At 51.3% G+C, this 15035-nt stretch overlaps 1 protein-coding gene across 1 annotated transcript in view; it reads right to left on the bottom strand.

Annotated features, from left to right (window-relative positions):
* LOC135447871 (ubiquitin carboxyl-terminal hydrolase 12-like) overlaps positions 1 to 8243 on the bottom strand; it is a 31707-nt gene extending 23464 nt beyond the window's left edge. Inside the window, exon 1 of the mRNA XM_064713042.1 lies at positions 8138 to 8243. Within this exon, the coding sequence (XP_064569112.1) occupies positions 8138 to 8185 (48 nt within the window). The 5' untranslated portion in view covers positions 8186 to 8243. The remainder of the gene's footprint in view (positions 1 to 8137) is intronic.
* Between the last annotated feature and the right edge of the window lie 6792 nt (positions 8244 to 15035).

The raw sequence follows: 15035 nt of genomic DNA, 5'->3' as shown, positions 1-15035 counted from the left end.
GGAAATGGAGCAGATTGGGGTTGTATTGCTGCAGGTTTATAGAACACACTGGCATGGTTTTGTAAACACAGATTAGGTGTTGCTTTCCCCATCCTTTAAAACTCGGGGCTATGGAGCACTGAAGTCAGATAAAAGAGTTGTCAGCTCTGGTTTGAAAGGATCCCTTTTCACAGATCTGGGAAGGCTGTCTGTGTTCCAGGCATAACAAATTACTGTAAATTGAGCCCTGGATTGCAGCACTTTGCCTGCACAAGCACTCCAAACAAACTGATAATCCTGGAAGGAGCAGTGTCACAGACCATCCAAGGCTCCACCTTCCAAATGCCACGGAATCTTCATCCTGGAAAGGCTGTGCCCATTTCCAGCAGAGAGGAGAGCTCACAGAGCACCCTGACTGCTGCCATGGCATCCAGGGAAACTCCAAGTGCTGCATTTCCAAAGGAATTCCCTTCTAGGACGCCTTAATTGGAGTGGTTTGAATCAATGAGAGCAGGGTGCTCTGTAAACCCCTCCAAGCACGTTTATTCTGTGAGGAGCTGCTCCTGCCAGCTCCTCAGGATCCACATTCCCAAATGACAGCAGGGCCCAGCTCCTGGGAAACGCTCTCAGTTTATGCTCTGTGAGGGACACGGCAGAGCTGGCTCCAGGGAGGAAACACCGGGAAAGGACTGGGGAGAAAGGGCGGGAAAAGCAGAACCACTGCTGAGGGCTGAGCTTTGGCAGCAGCTGCTTCCCCTCCTCAGCCACTGCCTCCCAGTTCATCCCAGGCTCCCACATCACACTGCTCCCACTCCATCCCAGTTCATTCCAGTCCATCCCAGTCCCCTCAGCCACTGCCTCCCACATCACCACTGCTCCCAGTCCATCCCAGTTTCCTCAGCTACTGCCTCCCAGTCCATCCCAGTCCCCTCAGCTACTGCCTCCCACATCACACTGCTCCCAGTCCATCCCAGTTTCCTCAGCCACTGCCTCCCACATCACCACTGCTCCCAGTCCATCCCAGTTCATTCCAGTCCATCCCAGTCCCCTCAGCCACTGCCTCCCACATCACCACTGCTCTCAGTCCATCCCAGTACATTCCAGTTCATCCAATCTTCAGCCACTGCCTCCCACACCACCACTGCTCCCAGTCCATCCCGGTTTCCTCAGCTACTGCCTCCCACATCATCAGCACTGCTCCCAGTCCATCCCAGTCCATCCCAGTACCCTCAGCTACTGCCTCCCACATCACTACTGCTCCCAGCTCATCCAAAGCTCCCAAATCACCACAGCCCCCAGTCCATCCCAGTTCATCCCAGTTTCCTCAGCTACTGCCTCCCACATCACCACTGCTCTCAGTCCATCCCAGTACATTCCAGTTCATCCAATCTTCAGCCACTGCCTCCCACATCAGCACTGCTCCCAGTCCATCCCAGTTTCCTCAGCCACTGCCTCCCACTGTCCTCAGCACATCTTGAACAAGCTACACTCTGTTATTTTTGCATCCTTCCCCAGGTATTCACACTTCATTTTTACATGAACTGAAGCAGAAGTTCTCTAATAAAATCAGTGTCTACTTTGAACAAATGAACCATGGAGTGCCCACTTTCCCCAGCTCCATGGCACAACACAGCTGGGATCTCTCATGATCTCTCATTTTCCTGAGGACAATTAAAACATGACATTTTAGAAGTTTATAGACGATCAAAGCAGGCACCAGAACAGCACAAAAGCTCCTTCAGGCTTTCAGGACTCCTGTAAAATCCCAAAGCTCATTCCAAGGGAACCTGGGTGGTGCTCCCAGTCCATCCAACCCTCAGCCACTGCCTCCCACATCAGCACTGCTCCCAGTCCATCCCAGTTCATCCCAGTTTCCTCAGCTACTGCCTCCCACATCACCACTACTCCCAGTCCATCCCAGTTTCCTCAGCCACTGCCTCCCACATCAACACTACTCCCAGTCCATCCCAGTTCCCTCAGCCTCCCACAGCTCTCAGTCCATCCCAGTTCATCCCAGTTTCCTCAGCCACTGCCTCCCACACCAGCACTGCTCCCAAGTCCATCCCAGGCTCCCACACCAGCACTGCTCCCAGTCCATCCCAGTTCATCCCAGTTTCCTCAGCTACTGCCTCCCACATCAGCACTGCTCCCAATCCATCCAATCCTCAGCCACTGCCTCCCAAATCTCCACTGCTCCCAGTCCATCCCAGTTCATCCCAGTTTCCTCAGCTACTGCCTCCCACATCACTACTGCTCCCAGTTCATCCCAGTTTTCTCCGCTACTGCCTCCCACATCACCACTACTCCCAGTCCATCCCAGTTCCCTCAGCCTCCCACAGCTCCCAGTCCATCCCAGTTTCCTCAGCCACTGCCTCCCACATCAACACTACTCCCAGTCTATCCCAGTGCATCCCAGTTCCCTCAGCCTCCCACATCCCACAGCTCCCAGTCCATCCCCCTGATTTCCCCCCAAGACTCGTGGTGCCTCTGTGTTTCTGCAGTGACCCAGTAACACACAGAGCAGGGGAGGCTTTGCCAGCTCAGCTCTCAGGGACTCTGCAGCTCCCTGAGAGAGCAAACACAAACAGCTCCCAGCTGTGCAGGGCCCAGTGTTTACCAGCATTGTTCTTTTGTGAGCTGGCAGGGAGATTTTATCAGGAGCCTCACACATCAAACAGGGCAGGGACAATGCTGTGAAGGGTGAGGAAGTGGATGCTGAGGGAGAGCAAAGATTTATAAATAGGTTAATATTTCATTTATAACTTCAGCTATTACACAGGCACAGAGCAGTAAAATTCAGCTGTGAGCCCAATCAATGGATCTGAATGGGGAGATATATTCACAACTCAATGTGTGAGGGGTTAAGTGGAAAAATCATGGAATAGTTTAGGCTGGAAGGGACCTTAGAGCTCATCCACTGCCACCCTCTGCCAGGGCATGACACCTCCCACCATCCCAGGCTGCTCCAAGCCCTGTCCAGCCTGGCCTTGGACACTGCCAGGGATCCAGGGGCAGCCCCAGCTGCTCTGGGCACCCTGTGCCAGTGCTTTACCACCCTTAAAGGAAAAAAAATTCCTTCCTTTCTTGTCTAAATTAACCCACTTTTAGTCTAAAACCATTCCCTCTTGTCCTTTCACAACAAAGTTTCTCCCCATCTGTTTTACAAGCCCACTTTAAGTGTTCACTATAAAAGGAGCTGAAAATAGAAAATACAACACACAAACAAAACATAATGATGCACAGTGCTGCCCTTTATTTTGGCAGCAAGTGCAGGAATCCCCAAACTGACATCTGCTGGAGCAAGCACTGAAAGCCATTGCTTTTTTAATGGCAACAAGACAGCAAGTGATGTGCATGTAAACAGATGAATTCCAATAAAAGCATTTGCTCTAAATCCTGATTAAAGAACCGAGATTCAACAACAGAGCACATCTTGAACAAGCTACACTCTGTTATTTTTGCATCTTTCCCCAAGTATTCACTTCATTTTTACATGAACCGAAGCAGAAGTCCTCTAATAAAATCAGGGTCTACTTTGAACTAATGAACCATGGAGTGCCCATGGCACAACACAGCTGGGAGCTCTCATGATCTCTCATTTTCCTGAGAGAAATGTCATTAAAAAATGACATTTTAAAAGTTTATAGACAATCAAAGCAGGCACCAGAACAGCACAAAAGCTCCTGCAGGTGTTCAGGACTCCTGTAAAATCCCAAAGCTCATTCCAAGGGAACCTGGGTGGTCCACCTGAACTGTGGCCTCCTTTGCTTCCAGCCCCAAACTGTCAGAAGCCCCAAATCTGCAGCAACAAACACCCACCACACACAGCATTAAACCAGAACACAAACAGCATGTGGGAAACCTTGAAGTGACCTCTTCCCTACTTTGTAAAGGGTTATGTATTTTTTTTCCCCAAAAAACAATTATTCTCAGGCTGGGTTCTAAGTGCAAAGATGAATATTTGGTTTCTTTCAGCTTAACAAGTCAGTCAAGAAGCAGAGCACTGCTGGAGACAGAAATCTGCTTAGCCAGCTCCACCCTCCCTTCTTACAGTGATAAAAATAAAAGCTATAAATGTTAATTCTCTGATAGAGCCAAAGCAAAGTCCTACAGCTACAGGTGACAGCAGGGAGGTGACATTCCACACCAGGGACACCACAGCTCTGCTTGAGCTGCCCAGTGTAAATTATTCAGGTGGCAAATGGAAATGTGGCACTCACAAATGCTGCAGGCACCTCCCCTGCACCACTGAAGTCAATAATTATGTCCTGATTCAGAGTGTGTAAGGCTACCCCCAATTTGTAGCCTGGATTGGAGTTCTTCAGGCATGTCCTACTGGTTTGACCAACAATTAGACATGAACCTAGAGGAAGTGGCTCTAATTGCCTACAAGAAACAAAATTCTGCTCCCAGCTTACTACAGACTCCTCACAAGCTGCCAGAGAGGAAAATCCCAGCTCTGGCCTTTGCACTTTGCTCCCTTCTCAAGTTCTGGTCTGCTCTTCCAAAAGTTCTGTCAATTCATCAAAATCCTCAAGTTCTGACTGAGAAACTCAGTTCTACAACTGCCTCAGAGCACAGCAAACACATCCTGGGTCAGAGGATGCAGTCAGACCCAGGGAATTCTGCCCTCCTCTCCACCTGTGCACCCCAGATCCCCCTTTAAACACTTCTGAAACTGCAACTGTAGATTGTTTAAGCAAAATGCCTCAGCAGTGCTCTCTGTTTCCACTGCAGCCATTTCCCTCAATCCTGCAGCTCCCTGCAAACAGAAGGAAAACCCCCAAAGCCCAGAGCAGAGGGAAGGGCTGGGACACACAGCTGGTGCCAGGGCAGCAGGGCTGGGGCAGTGGCTCCTGGCCATGGCTGTGCTTCCCCCGTGGTGCCACAGCCTCCCCAAGGCAGGAATCACATCCCAGGGAACAACCCCTGCTCCCTCCCAGCTCCCAGGCCTGCCCAGGGATGTGGTGGAACTGAGGCCTTGGGAGGGCTGAGCTGAGCAGAGGCTGGACAGAGATAAAGAATAAAGTAGAGATTTGTTAAAAGGATCTCCTTCAATGGATCCACCTTGGGCAGCACAAGAGCCCAGCCAGGGCTGCACCCAAGATGAACCAAAATGGTCAAAAATCCCCAACTGCTCATGGAGTCTCTCACTTTGATCAGTTCTGCTCCATTTGCATCTTGCAGTTCATTGTCCCATTCCAGCTTTAGCCCAGGTGTCGAAGTGAGGGAGCGACCACCTTTGTTGATTTTTTGCATCTGACTCCCTTTATTCACTCAATCAATCACTTTTTATAACTGTGTTAATTAAGTTCATGCATATTGCAAAATCTGAGCTCCTGACAGGCTGTAGAGAAAACTTCAGCTCCTCCTTTTGTTTACAATACCTGAAGTTAGTTTACTGAAACCAAGATCAGTGTTCCCACCATGATATTAAAGGTTCTCAAAACCTTCCTATCTATTCCCAGACTGGCCGTCTGTTCCCAGTAGCAGCCAAGGACAGAACGGTCTGAGAATCTTGTTGTTTATATAAAAGGTGGCTGAGAACCTTAATTATTTACAGGATCAAGCCTGGGAAAGGCTGCTTTTACAGCAGGCTTCTATATTTCCCTCAGCTGAATACCTTCATGGCCTCTTTCTTTAAGCCATGCTTAAACCAGGCTCTCCACACCCAGGCAGTCCCATCCTTGTTTTTCTCTCTCTGCCCACGGTGTTTGTGCTCCTGGGCTGAGATTTGGATCATTTGTCCTTGGTCCCAGCTGGAGCAGGAATTGTTTTGCCTCCCTAGGCTCACCATCCCATAATATGAACCCAGACCCACACACTAAAGCAGCACAGAATGTGAAAAACAGAAAAGCTAAACCTGAGGCATCAAAACCCTGGAAAAGGGACGGTGCTCCCACCAAGGAAATGCCACCACCCTGAGGCACAGCAGAGCTGATCCTCCAGAAGTGATTTCAGGGAGGGGAGATGCTCCAAGCTCAGCCTCATCACTGGCTGGAATGAACCCAAGCTTGGGATTTCATTTTCAGAGACATTGGAGAGGAATGGAGTGGCTGAGGAGCAGTCAGGAACAGCAGTCCCTGTGATGCTGAAGGGTCTGACAATGTCACAAACCTGGGTTTCACTGCTCCAGCCTGGAGCACAGATGCTGACTGGAAATGCTGGTAAAAACAGCATATTTTACTAAAAAAATATGTAAAGTTCTGTGGTAAAAACAGCATATTTTACTAAAAAAATATGTAAAGTTCTGTGGTAAAAACAGCATATTTTACTAAAAAAATATGTAAAGTTCTGTGGTAAAAACAGCATATTTTACTAAAACAAAATATGTAAAGTCCTGTACAATCACTACAGTTTAGCACAATCCTGGAGAAAGCAGCTCCCAAAGGGACTTTGTTCATGTATTTCAATGTTTTTAAAAAGAAAGCTCAGCTTTTTCATTTACCTTTTTTTAAACAGTATTTTTACTTGCTGGGCATGCAAATAAACTGATCCAGTTTTAAAATCCAGCACCCAGACTTTAATTTCCTGGGTAGGTGAGGGAATAAATGTTAATATTGACAATAAGTTTAGCCAAGCTACACATGCACCTAAACACTGATGCTGACAGATCCCACAGCATTTGATTAAATGACTAATTAAGAAATTAGGAAGGCAGTTTCATGCAATTATTTCTGCACAGAACTGAAACAGCAAATTCTCCACTTGAAACACAATGGGGAGAATCTGCTGCAGTTCTTGGAAAAGAACTTCCAGAACCTCAGGAGGGGAATGGGAGGAACCTGCCCAGCTTCCATCCATCCTCCCAGCCAAAATCCAGAGCAAAAATGCCAAAAGCCCACAGGGATGTGCTGAAGTGTGGCTGCAGAGTCCCAGGGAAATGCTCTGCCTTCCCTGGCCCAGCTGCTCCCAGGAATGCACCCAAAATATTCCAGGCACTGAGTCAATCTCTGCCCCTGGGTGCAGAACTCCTCAGCAAATTCCTGACTCACCTCTCATGGCCTTCATCTCACCTGGGTCTGTCATGGCAATTAAAAATACAAATTATGTAGGAAAAAAACCCCATTTGGTGAGGTTAGGGAAGGATAAATACTGGGAAGTTTTCTCCCAAAGACTTCCAGGGACGTCTCCAAGGCCAGGATTTGAAAAGCAAAGATTGATGAATCCTGTTAGGGGTGTGAGGCTGCAAACGCCCAGTTTGGAGCTGGGCATTTTGGTCAGTTTGTACTGGCTCAGCTCAGCTGGGCCTGGACTTACACTGGGAGGCAGCACCTGCATGGAGCAGAAGGAAAATCCTGTTCCTGTCCCACACAGGTAAAACAGAGCCAGTGACCGGTGTGGAGGCTGCACAGTGAAAAGATGGGATTGTGAACATCGAACTGCTCCAGCGGGCACCCCCTGCAGCCGGGGCTCGGAGCACGGAGCTCCTCCCAGAAGGTTCTGTGAGCTCAGCGCTGCTGTTTCACGGCCGAACTCAGATATTTCAGCCGTGCCCAGCGCCAGCCCGGCCACTCCAGGCTCTATTTACACAGCAGCGGAGCTTCATTAAGAATTCTGCATAATCATGCAATTACCAGCCTGCCTCTCTCCCCGGCTGGCGGCAGGGACGGTCCCGGTACACGCATGCACGTGGAGCGACTGCAGAGCTCTGACAAACGAGTAGAACGAGCTTTAAAATGAACTCAGTTATCACAACAACACAACACGACCTGGGCACAAGGCCAATTAATGCTCGATAATTGCTTTTCTCTGCGAAAGGCAGCACCCACCGGCCCGAGAAACATTGCAGGGCACGGGCGGCGCAGACACACCCACCGGGAGCGCCGGGCTCGCGTTCCTGCCGAGCCTCCGGCACCTTTCCCACCGGGATTTCACCCCCTTATCCCAAAGCCCTGCGAGCCCCGGCCAGGCCGGCACCCGCGCTCAGCCCGGCCGCGGCTCCCTGCGCTCCGCTCGCCCTGCCCGGGCACAGCCGCTCCGCCCCGGCCCCTCCGAGCCCGGTGCCGGCGGCGGGGCCTCCCGCAGCGCTGGCTCTGAACTGCCCGCACGGCGCCGGGGCGCGCAGCGCGGGCTCTCCCCGCCGCTGAGAGCGGGGCACAAGGCCGGGAGCCCCCGAGGAGCGGCGGCGCGGGCCGAGCGGCCCCAGGGCTCTCACCATGGTACAGACGGCGGCGAGTCTCCGCACCGTCACCAGCGCCTCCATCCGCCCCCGGCCGCCGCCATCTTGGGCCGCGACTGACAGCGCCAGCTGCGCACCCGATAACCGGCCCGGGCCGTGCGCCGCCGAAACAGCGCCGCCTGCGCCGCGAAACTACCGTTCCGAGGCGTGTTCGGTCCGGGGGGACCGGCTGGGGAACGGGGATGGGAATGGGATCAGGAATGGGAATGGGAATGGGAATGTGAACAGGAAGGGGATGGGGAATGGGATCAGGAATAGGAACAGGAATGGGGAATGGGATCGGGAATGGGAATGGGATCAGGAATAGGAACAGGAATGGGGATGAGAATGGCAATGGGAATGGGATCAGGAATGGGGATGGGATCGGGAACAGGAATGGGAATTGGAATGGGGAATGGGATCGGGAATGGGAATGGGATCAGGAATGGGAATGGGATCGGGAATGGGAACAGGAATGGGAATGGGATCGGGAATGGGAATGGGAATGGGAACAGGAACGGGAATGGGAACGGGAATGGGAATGGGATCGGGAATGGGAACGGGAATGGGAACAGGAATGGGAATGGGAACAGGAATGGGAATGGGAATGAGAATAGGAATGGGAATGGGAACAGGAATGGGAATGGGATCGGGAATGGGAATGGGGAACACGAATGGGATCGGGAATGGGAACAGGAATGGGATCGGGAATGGGAATGGGATCAGGATGGGAACAGGATTGGGAACAGCACAGAGATGGGAAAAGGACCGGGATGGAATTGGGCTCATTATGGGGAACAGTTTTCCCAGAGCAGCTGTGGCTGCCCCTGGATCCCTGGCAGTGCCCAAGGCCAGGCTGGACACTGGGGTTTGGAGCAGCCTGGGACAGTGGGAGGTGTCCCTGTCATGGCAGGGGTGGCACTGGAGGGGCTTTGGGGTCTCTCCCAGCCCATAACATTCTGTGGGTCTGTGATTCCATGGTCCTTGTGGGCCCCCTCCCTCAGGATATCCCGTGGTTCCCGGGGCTCAGGGAGGCCCCACTGGGCTGGGCACTGCGAGGGCTCTGTGACACTGGAGGAAGGCCCTGTCCCCACAGGGCTGGGGCTGGGGGGTGTCACCAAAACCCCACCAAGGGACACCACGGCCAGCCCAGAGCACCAGAACCCTCAGAGGTGCCCATGGAACTCTGTGATTCCCAAAACTCCTTGCAGAGGTTGCGGACAGTGGGATTTTGGGATGGGGTGGGACAGTGGTGCTGCCCAGGGATCCTCTGCTGTTCCACACCACATGTCCCTGCTCCAGCACGGTGACAAAAGGGCTCTTTGAGAGCTCAGCACTGCAATGACAACAGTGCCCATTGTCAATCCATTGTCAGTCCTGTGGGAGAAGGAGTGGGAAGTGTTCCTGAGACATCACAAAGCTCGTCCTGCAGGGCACGGTGACAACAAACACAGCTCAGCAGGAACAGCAAGGAATTGCCAGAAATTCAGGATGGGGCTGATCCTGACCCAGAGCTGTGCCCAGCAGGAGCAGGGAGGTCACTGTGCCCCTGTCCCTGGCACTGTGAGGGCACAGCCTGAGTGCTGTGCCCAGCTCTGGCCCCTCAGCTTGGGAAGGACCTTGGGACACTGAGCACATCCAGAGAGAGGGGCTGGGAACACAAACCCTGAGAGGAGCCCCTGAGGGAGCTGGGGGTGCTCAGCCTGCAGAAAAGGAGACTCAGGGGTGCCCCCATCGCTCTGCACAGCTCCTGAAAGGTGCCTGTGCTCAGCTGGGGCTGGGCTCTGTCTGCAGGAACTGACACAGCCAGAGCACACAGCCTCGAGCTGTGCCCCAGGGAAATACAGGCTGGATAGCAGGAAAAAGTTTTTACAAAAAGGGTGATAAAGTTCTGGACTCATTTGGTCCCATTCCCATCCTGGTCCTGTTCCCATTCCCAGCCACATCCACCACTGGAGGTGGTGCAGTCCCCATCCCTGGGTGTGTTTAACAAAGCCTGGATGTGGCACTGGGTGCCAGGGTTTGGGTGAGGTGCTGGGGCTGGGATGGACTCGATGATCTCAAAGGTCTCTTCCAACCTGATGGTTCTGTGAATTCTGTGAATTCTGTGAATGACAACAATGCCCATTGTCAATCCTGTGGGAGAAGGAGTGAGAAACATTCCTGAGGCACCACAGAGCCCATCCTGCAGGGCACAGTGATAGCAAACACACCTCAGAAGGAACAGCCCTGGGAAGCAGCGAGGAACGGGCAGAAATTGGGGATGTGGCTGATCCTGACCCAGAGCTGTGCCCAGCCTGGAGGCTGCAGCCTCCCCTCATCCCCACGAGCTGTGGGAGTGCCTGTGAGGGCACTGGGAGCTCCCTGCTCACAGTCCCAGCTCTGCCAGGGCTGTTTCCACTCTCCAGCCCTGACCTTGTGGGAATATCTGTGGGGAAGGGAGAATGGTTCTGTTTCCAAAGCAGAAACTTTTTTATGAGGCTGAGATGTTTCCATTCTGTTTGAGCTGCTGGCCTGCAGAGATCTCCTACCCACACTGGGCTTCCCACGTCATCTGCTCCATCCTCCCCAGGGACAGGCCCCAGGAGCACAAAAACCCAAATCCTTCCCAAAAATCCCCAAAGTGAAAAGGGCCACGTGCTGCTCACAGGGCTGCCATGAATGGCAGTGCTTTAAAATTAGGGACAGGAAATGCAGGAATTGGGGAAGCTGTACAGTGTTTGACCAGATTGAAGTGTGTATTTAAATGTTCATCTCTCTTACATCCCAAAATAGAGTCAAAGATGATTTATCACAGCTGCTGCAGCAGTATCTGAGGACATTTCCTTGCCCTTTAGCCTCAGGATCAGAACAACTTGGTGCTGAGTAGAATTACAGGGCTAAAATCATGGTCTTGTCCCTGAATGTCTTCAGAGGTCACTGCTGGAGCACAGAGATGCACTTTTAATTCATCTAAACTCAGCAAGGTGGAATTCTGAGCACACAGACCAAGGCTGGTTCCCTGAGCACACCACACTCATTTTTCATCCTTTCTTATCTCCTCCTCCTTTGCCTTTCCCAGCTTGGAGGTGTTCAGTTCCTGGGAGCACAAAGGTGCTTCAAAGACAATTTCTGTTGAATGCAGTGTCAGAAGTGACCTTTGGGCCCCAAGTTTGCCACAAAGAGGGGCAGAGAGAGCTGCAGGGACCAATTCTTGTTGGTTGGAGTCACTTCAGGGGTCTGTGCATGAGCCACCAGCCACAAATTCTGTCTCAGCATCTGCCACAGTCCCTGGCACTTCCCCACAGCCACATTTCCCATTTCTGCTCCAAAACCAGCCCTGTTTCTCCTCCCAAGTCCTCCTAACATCAATATATTCTATAAAAGATGTACCAGAGGCAAATGTAATGATTACAAATGGACTCCTGGAGGAAAAATCATTTCTGCCAGAGCTAGGCAGAGGGAGAAACATTTCCCCAACATGCTGGGACCTTAGCAAGGTCTCTCTAGTTCTGCTCATCTCTTACTCCTTTTGTACAATGCAGGAGGAATAATTACAGCCAGTTTTAAAGCACTCTGACATCCTCCTGTCACGGGCACTATGGTCATGGCAAATACTTTTATTTTTAGCAAGCTTCGTCTCTGAAAATGTGTAGGAGGGCCAACAACAATATAAATAGAAAATCTTCTAACAAACAGAGCCAAAAGCAACACAGAGCAGTAAATAAATCTGTAAAAAATTTGGTGTGGAAATAACAATCTCTGTGCACCATGCAAAGGCACAGATGCATGCTTTGCATGAGCAACCCAAGGGGTGGTAAAGTGAAACCTCCAGAACCATCCAAGCGTTTCCAAAGTTGCTCTCAGTTTTGCAAACATTCCCCCTCTAATTTAAGCTATTGTTTTTCCAAGAGAATTAGAATGTAAAACATGGGGATTTTTAGCTAAATATAAGTATATTGTGCACAAACAATGAATATCTCCTTTAAAAACAATTGTTATTCCACATGCCAAGGGTTACACAACCTCAGAGAGTGTGAATCCTTCTTGTCTCTGAAAAGGCTGCTCTGGCAATCAAGAAAATCAGACAAGGACATTTGAAACTTGTGGGTTTGATTCTGTATTTTACTTGAATCCTTTCAGAATTAAAGCCTCCAAGTTGAGAGGAAAGGGGAGCTTGAGAGTTGGTTGAAAACTTTGGGAGAATGCACAGCTTTGGGTTTAATTCTGTATTTTACTTGAATCCTTTCAGAATTAAAGCCTCCAAGCTGAGAGGAGAGGGGAGCTTGGGAGTAGGTTGAAAACTTTGGGAGAATGCACAGCTTTTTTATTTGTACTAAAAGCCCTTCTCTCTGCACAGAGATTCCTGCACGTGGTGGAACAAGATCTGGGAGAAGCACAAGAAGCCAGGGCTGGTGCAGGAGAAATTCATATTGAACCAGATCAGCCAAGGAGCTCCAGCTCCACTGCTCTGCTTCCAACATGCAGCCTGAAACTCTTTCACATTTGTTTTAAGCAACCAGAAGCCCTCAGAGCTGCCAAAAGCAGCAGTTTGACATTTCCTGCAGCACTGCTGTCTCATTCCTGCCCCCACACATCCCCTCTCAGCAGCAGATCCAGCCCTGCAAGCACATGGAGCAGCTTCCCTGTCCCTCCTCACACAGCAGCTGCTCCCTGTCCCTGCTTGGGACTCCTGATTTCTGAGTGCCACATCCAAGCTCAGCATCCTTTGGGCACAGTTTGCATTCTTTGTGTCTGCTTCACATTCATCCAGGCCAAAGCTCACCCTCATGTGCCTCTGACTCCCTTTGTGTTCCTCAGCACCACATTTGGTTACCCAAAATTATTTTGACTTTTTTTTTTCTTTCAGTTGAACGTGCCTCCCTCTTGGAGCAAGCCAGCAGAGCTGTTTTCTTCTAGGAATGTCTTTGCTCATATAGAATATTCTTCATGGTCTTTCTGAACTTATCTGGCTTTTTTTTCCTGGGCTGGAGCTCTTGTGGCCACCTAGAAGCTGACAGATCTATGACTGTTTGGTTTTGGAGGAGGACTATTGTGATGAATGGTTTTATATTACTCACTAGCATATGCTTTTAATAGCAAAATGGAACAAAGGTTCCACCCCTCAGACAGGCAGACAGTGACTTACTGCTGCTAACTAATCCCAAATTTATCACTGTCCTGCTCAATAGCACATTTCAAAGCGCTGCCCTATTAATTGACCACAAGATTTTGAGCTTTTTTCCTATTTCTCCTCTCATTTTGCCTCTTACAAAACTTGTGTGAGATTAAAGCACGCCGGTAAATAAATTTCCTGGAAAAGATTTTTTTTTATCAGTGTTTGGGGTTTTGCAAAAATCTGGAAGCAAATTGACGCTGGAAGATTTGCAAACCATTCCCACAGGAGCCATGTCCCAAAAGACAGAGGATCCAGCATTTCCCTCTCAGTTTCATGAGCTGCATCAGCCTCCACACCTTTCTTCCTCCTCTTCATCAGCTGCCAGGATGGTCAAAGGAGCAACGCTGGGAGCTTGCAGAGCATCACTGAACAAATACTGCTGCACAACGAGGTTTCAGAGGGGAAACAGAACCTTGGAAAAGGGACATGTCCATAAATCTTGGCATTCTTGTGCTGATTTCACCACACTGCTGTGCCCCAGAGCTGGATTTTCCTCAGGGCAGTTCACATCCTGTGAGGTGCTGGTGTGAAAGCTGGGATCTTTGGGAAGGGGCAGTGATCCAGAGCCCTGCCCTGATTTCCCATTCCCTGGGAGCCCAGGCTGGCTTCGGAGCCTGCTGGGAGGGCTCAGGTGTGTGCTGTGGGTCCCCATGAGAGCCCCATGAGAGCTGCTGGGCACAGAGAGGCTTTTTGGTGGCTGCAGCCTCTCCAGAGTGAGCCCAGCCCATCTCCTGCCTGCAGAGAATCTGCATCCCCAGGTCTCCATGAGCTCTGCGAGTTTATCTCGCTCTCCATTCCCATCCACGTCTCCCACACAGCCTGACAGAGTCCATGTCCCAGCCTCGCCTCTGCTCCCTTCTGAGAAGCCTTTCAAAGACGAATGCTCCAACTACATTATTTTTTTAAGTTTAATTTACATCTGTTTTGTATTATATGCAGTTCTGCTTTATCTGGGTCACTCCCTCCCCAGCGTTCTTCCCTCTCTGCTATCCCAGAGAGCTGATTGTCGGCAGTGTTCAGTTCCAGGCTGTCATCCCACAGACCCTGCCAGCTGCCCTAAAACCCCACTCAGTTTTCCTAGACAAGCCATTCTCTCCTCATTCTTCCCTCTGGAAGCCGCCCAGCCCCATTCTGTCAGCAGCCCCAAATTCCCTTTGCAGAGCCTGCAGGGTCCCACCCCAACGCTGCCCCACGTTCCTGCCGCCCTTCAGGACTCACAAAGCAGCAGATCAAATGTATCCCGGGGGATTCACGGCATGTCAGCTGGGATTTTGGAATATCCCACAACTGCCCCAAAGCTCTGAGGGGGGGTGGAAATGTTTATTGTCCTGGAGAGCGGGGTCCCATGGGCAGCACACAATGAAGGGCCCAGGGAGAACAACAGAGCGCGGGGCTGGGGCCGCGGAAAGGGCGAAGGACTCGGACAGGCAGAACCGGATTATTCACAGCCGAATTAAAGCTGAGCACGGCCGTGACCGCACCGCGCTCCGAGCGCTCCCGTGACGGCTGCAAAGCTCCAAAATCTGGGTTTTAGCAGCCGGCCAGAGGCAGAGCACGGAGCAGGCCCGGGGAGGGCCGTGATGGGAGAGCCGTGATGGGAGAGCCATGAGGGGACGGCTGTGAGGGGAGGACTGTGAGGGGAGAGCCGTGAGGGGGCGGCTGTGGGGACGGCTGTGATGGGAGAGCCATGAGGGAAGAGCCGTGAGGGAAGAGCCGTGAGAGGACGGCTGTGAGGGG

The sequence above is a fragment of the Zonotrichia leucophrys genome, chromosome 4A (assembly GCF_028769735.1).
Source record: "Zonotrichia leucophrys gambelii isolate GWCS_2022_RI chromosome 4A, RI_Zleu_2.0, whole genome shotgun sequence".
NCBI classification, from domain to species: domain Eukaryota; kingdom Metazoa; phylum Chordata; class Aves; order Passeriformes; family Passerellidae; genus Zonotrichia; species Zonotrichia leucophrys.
This window is presented reverse-complemented; position numbering and strand designations above follow the sequence as displayed.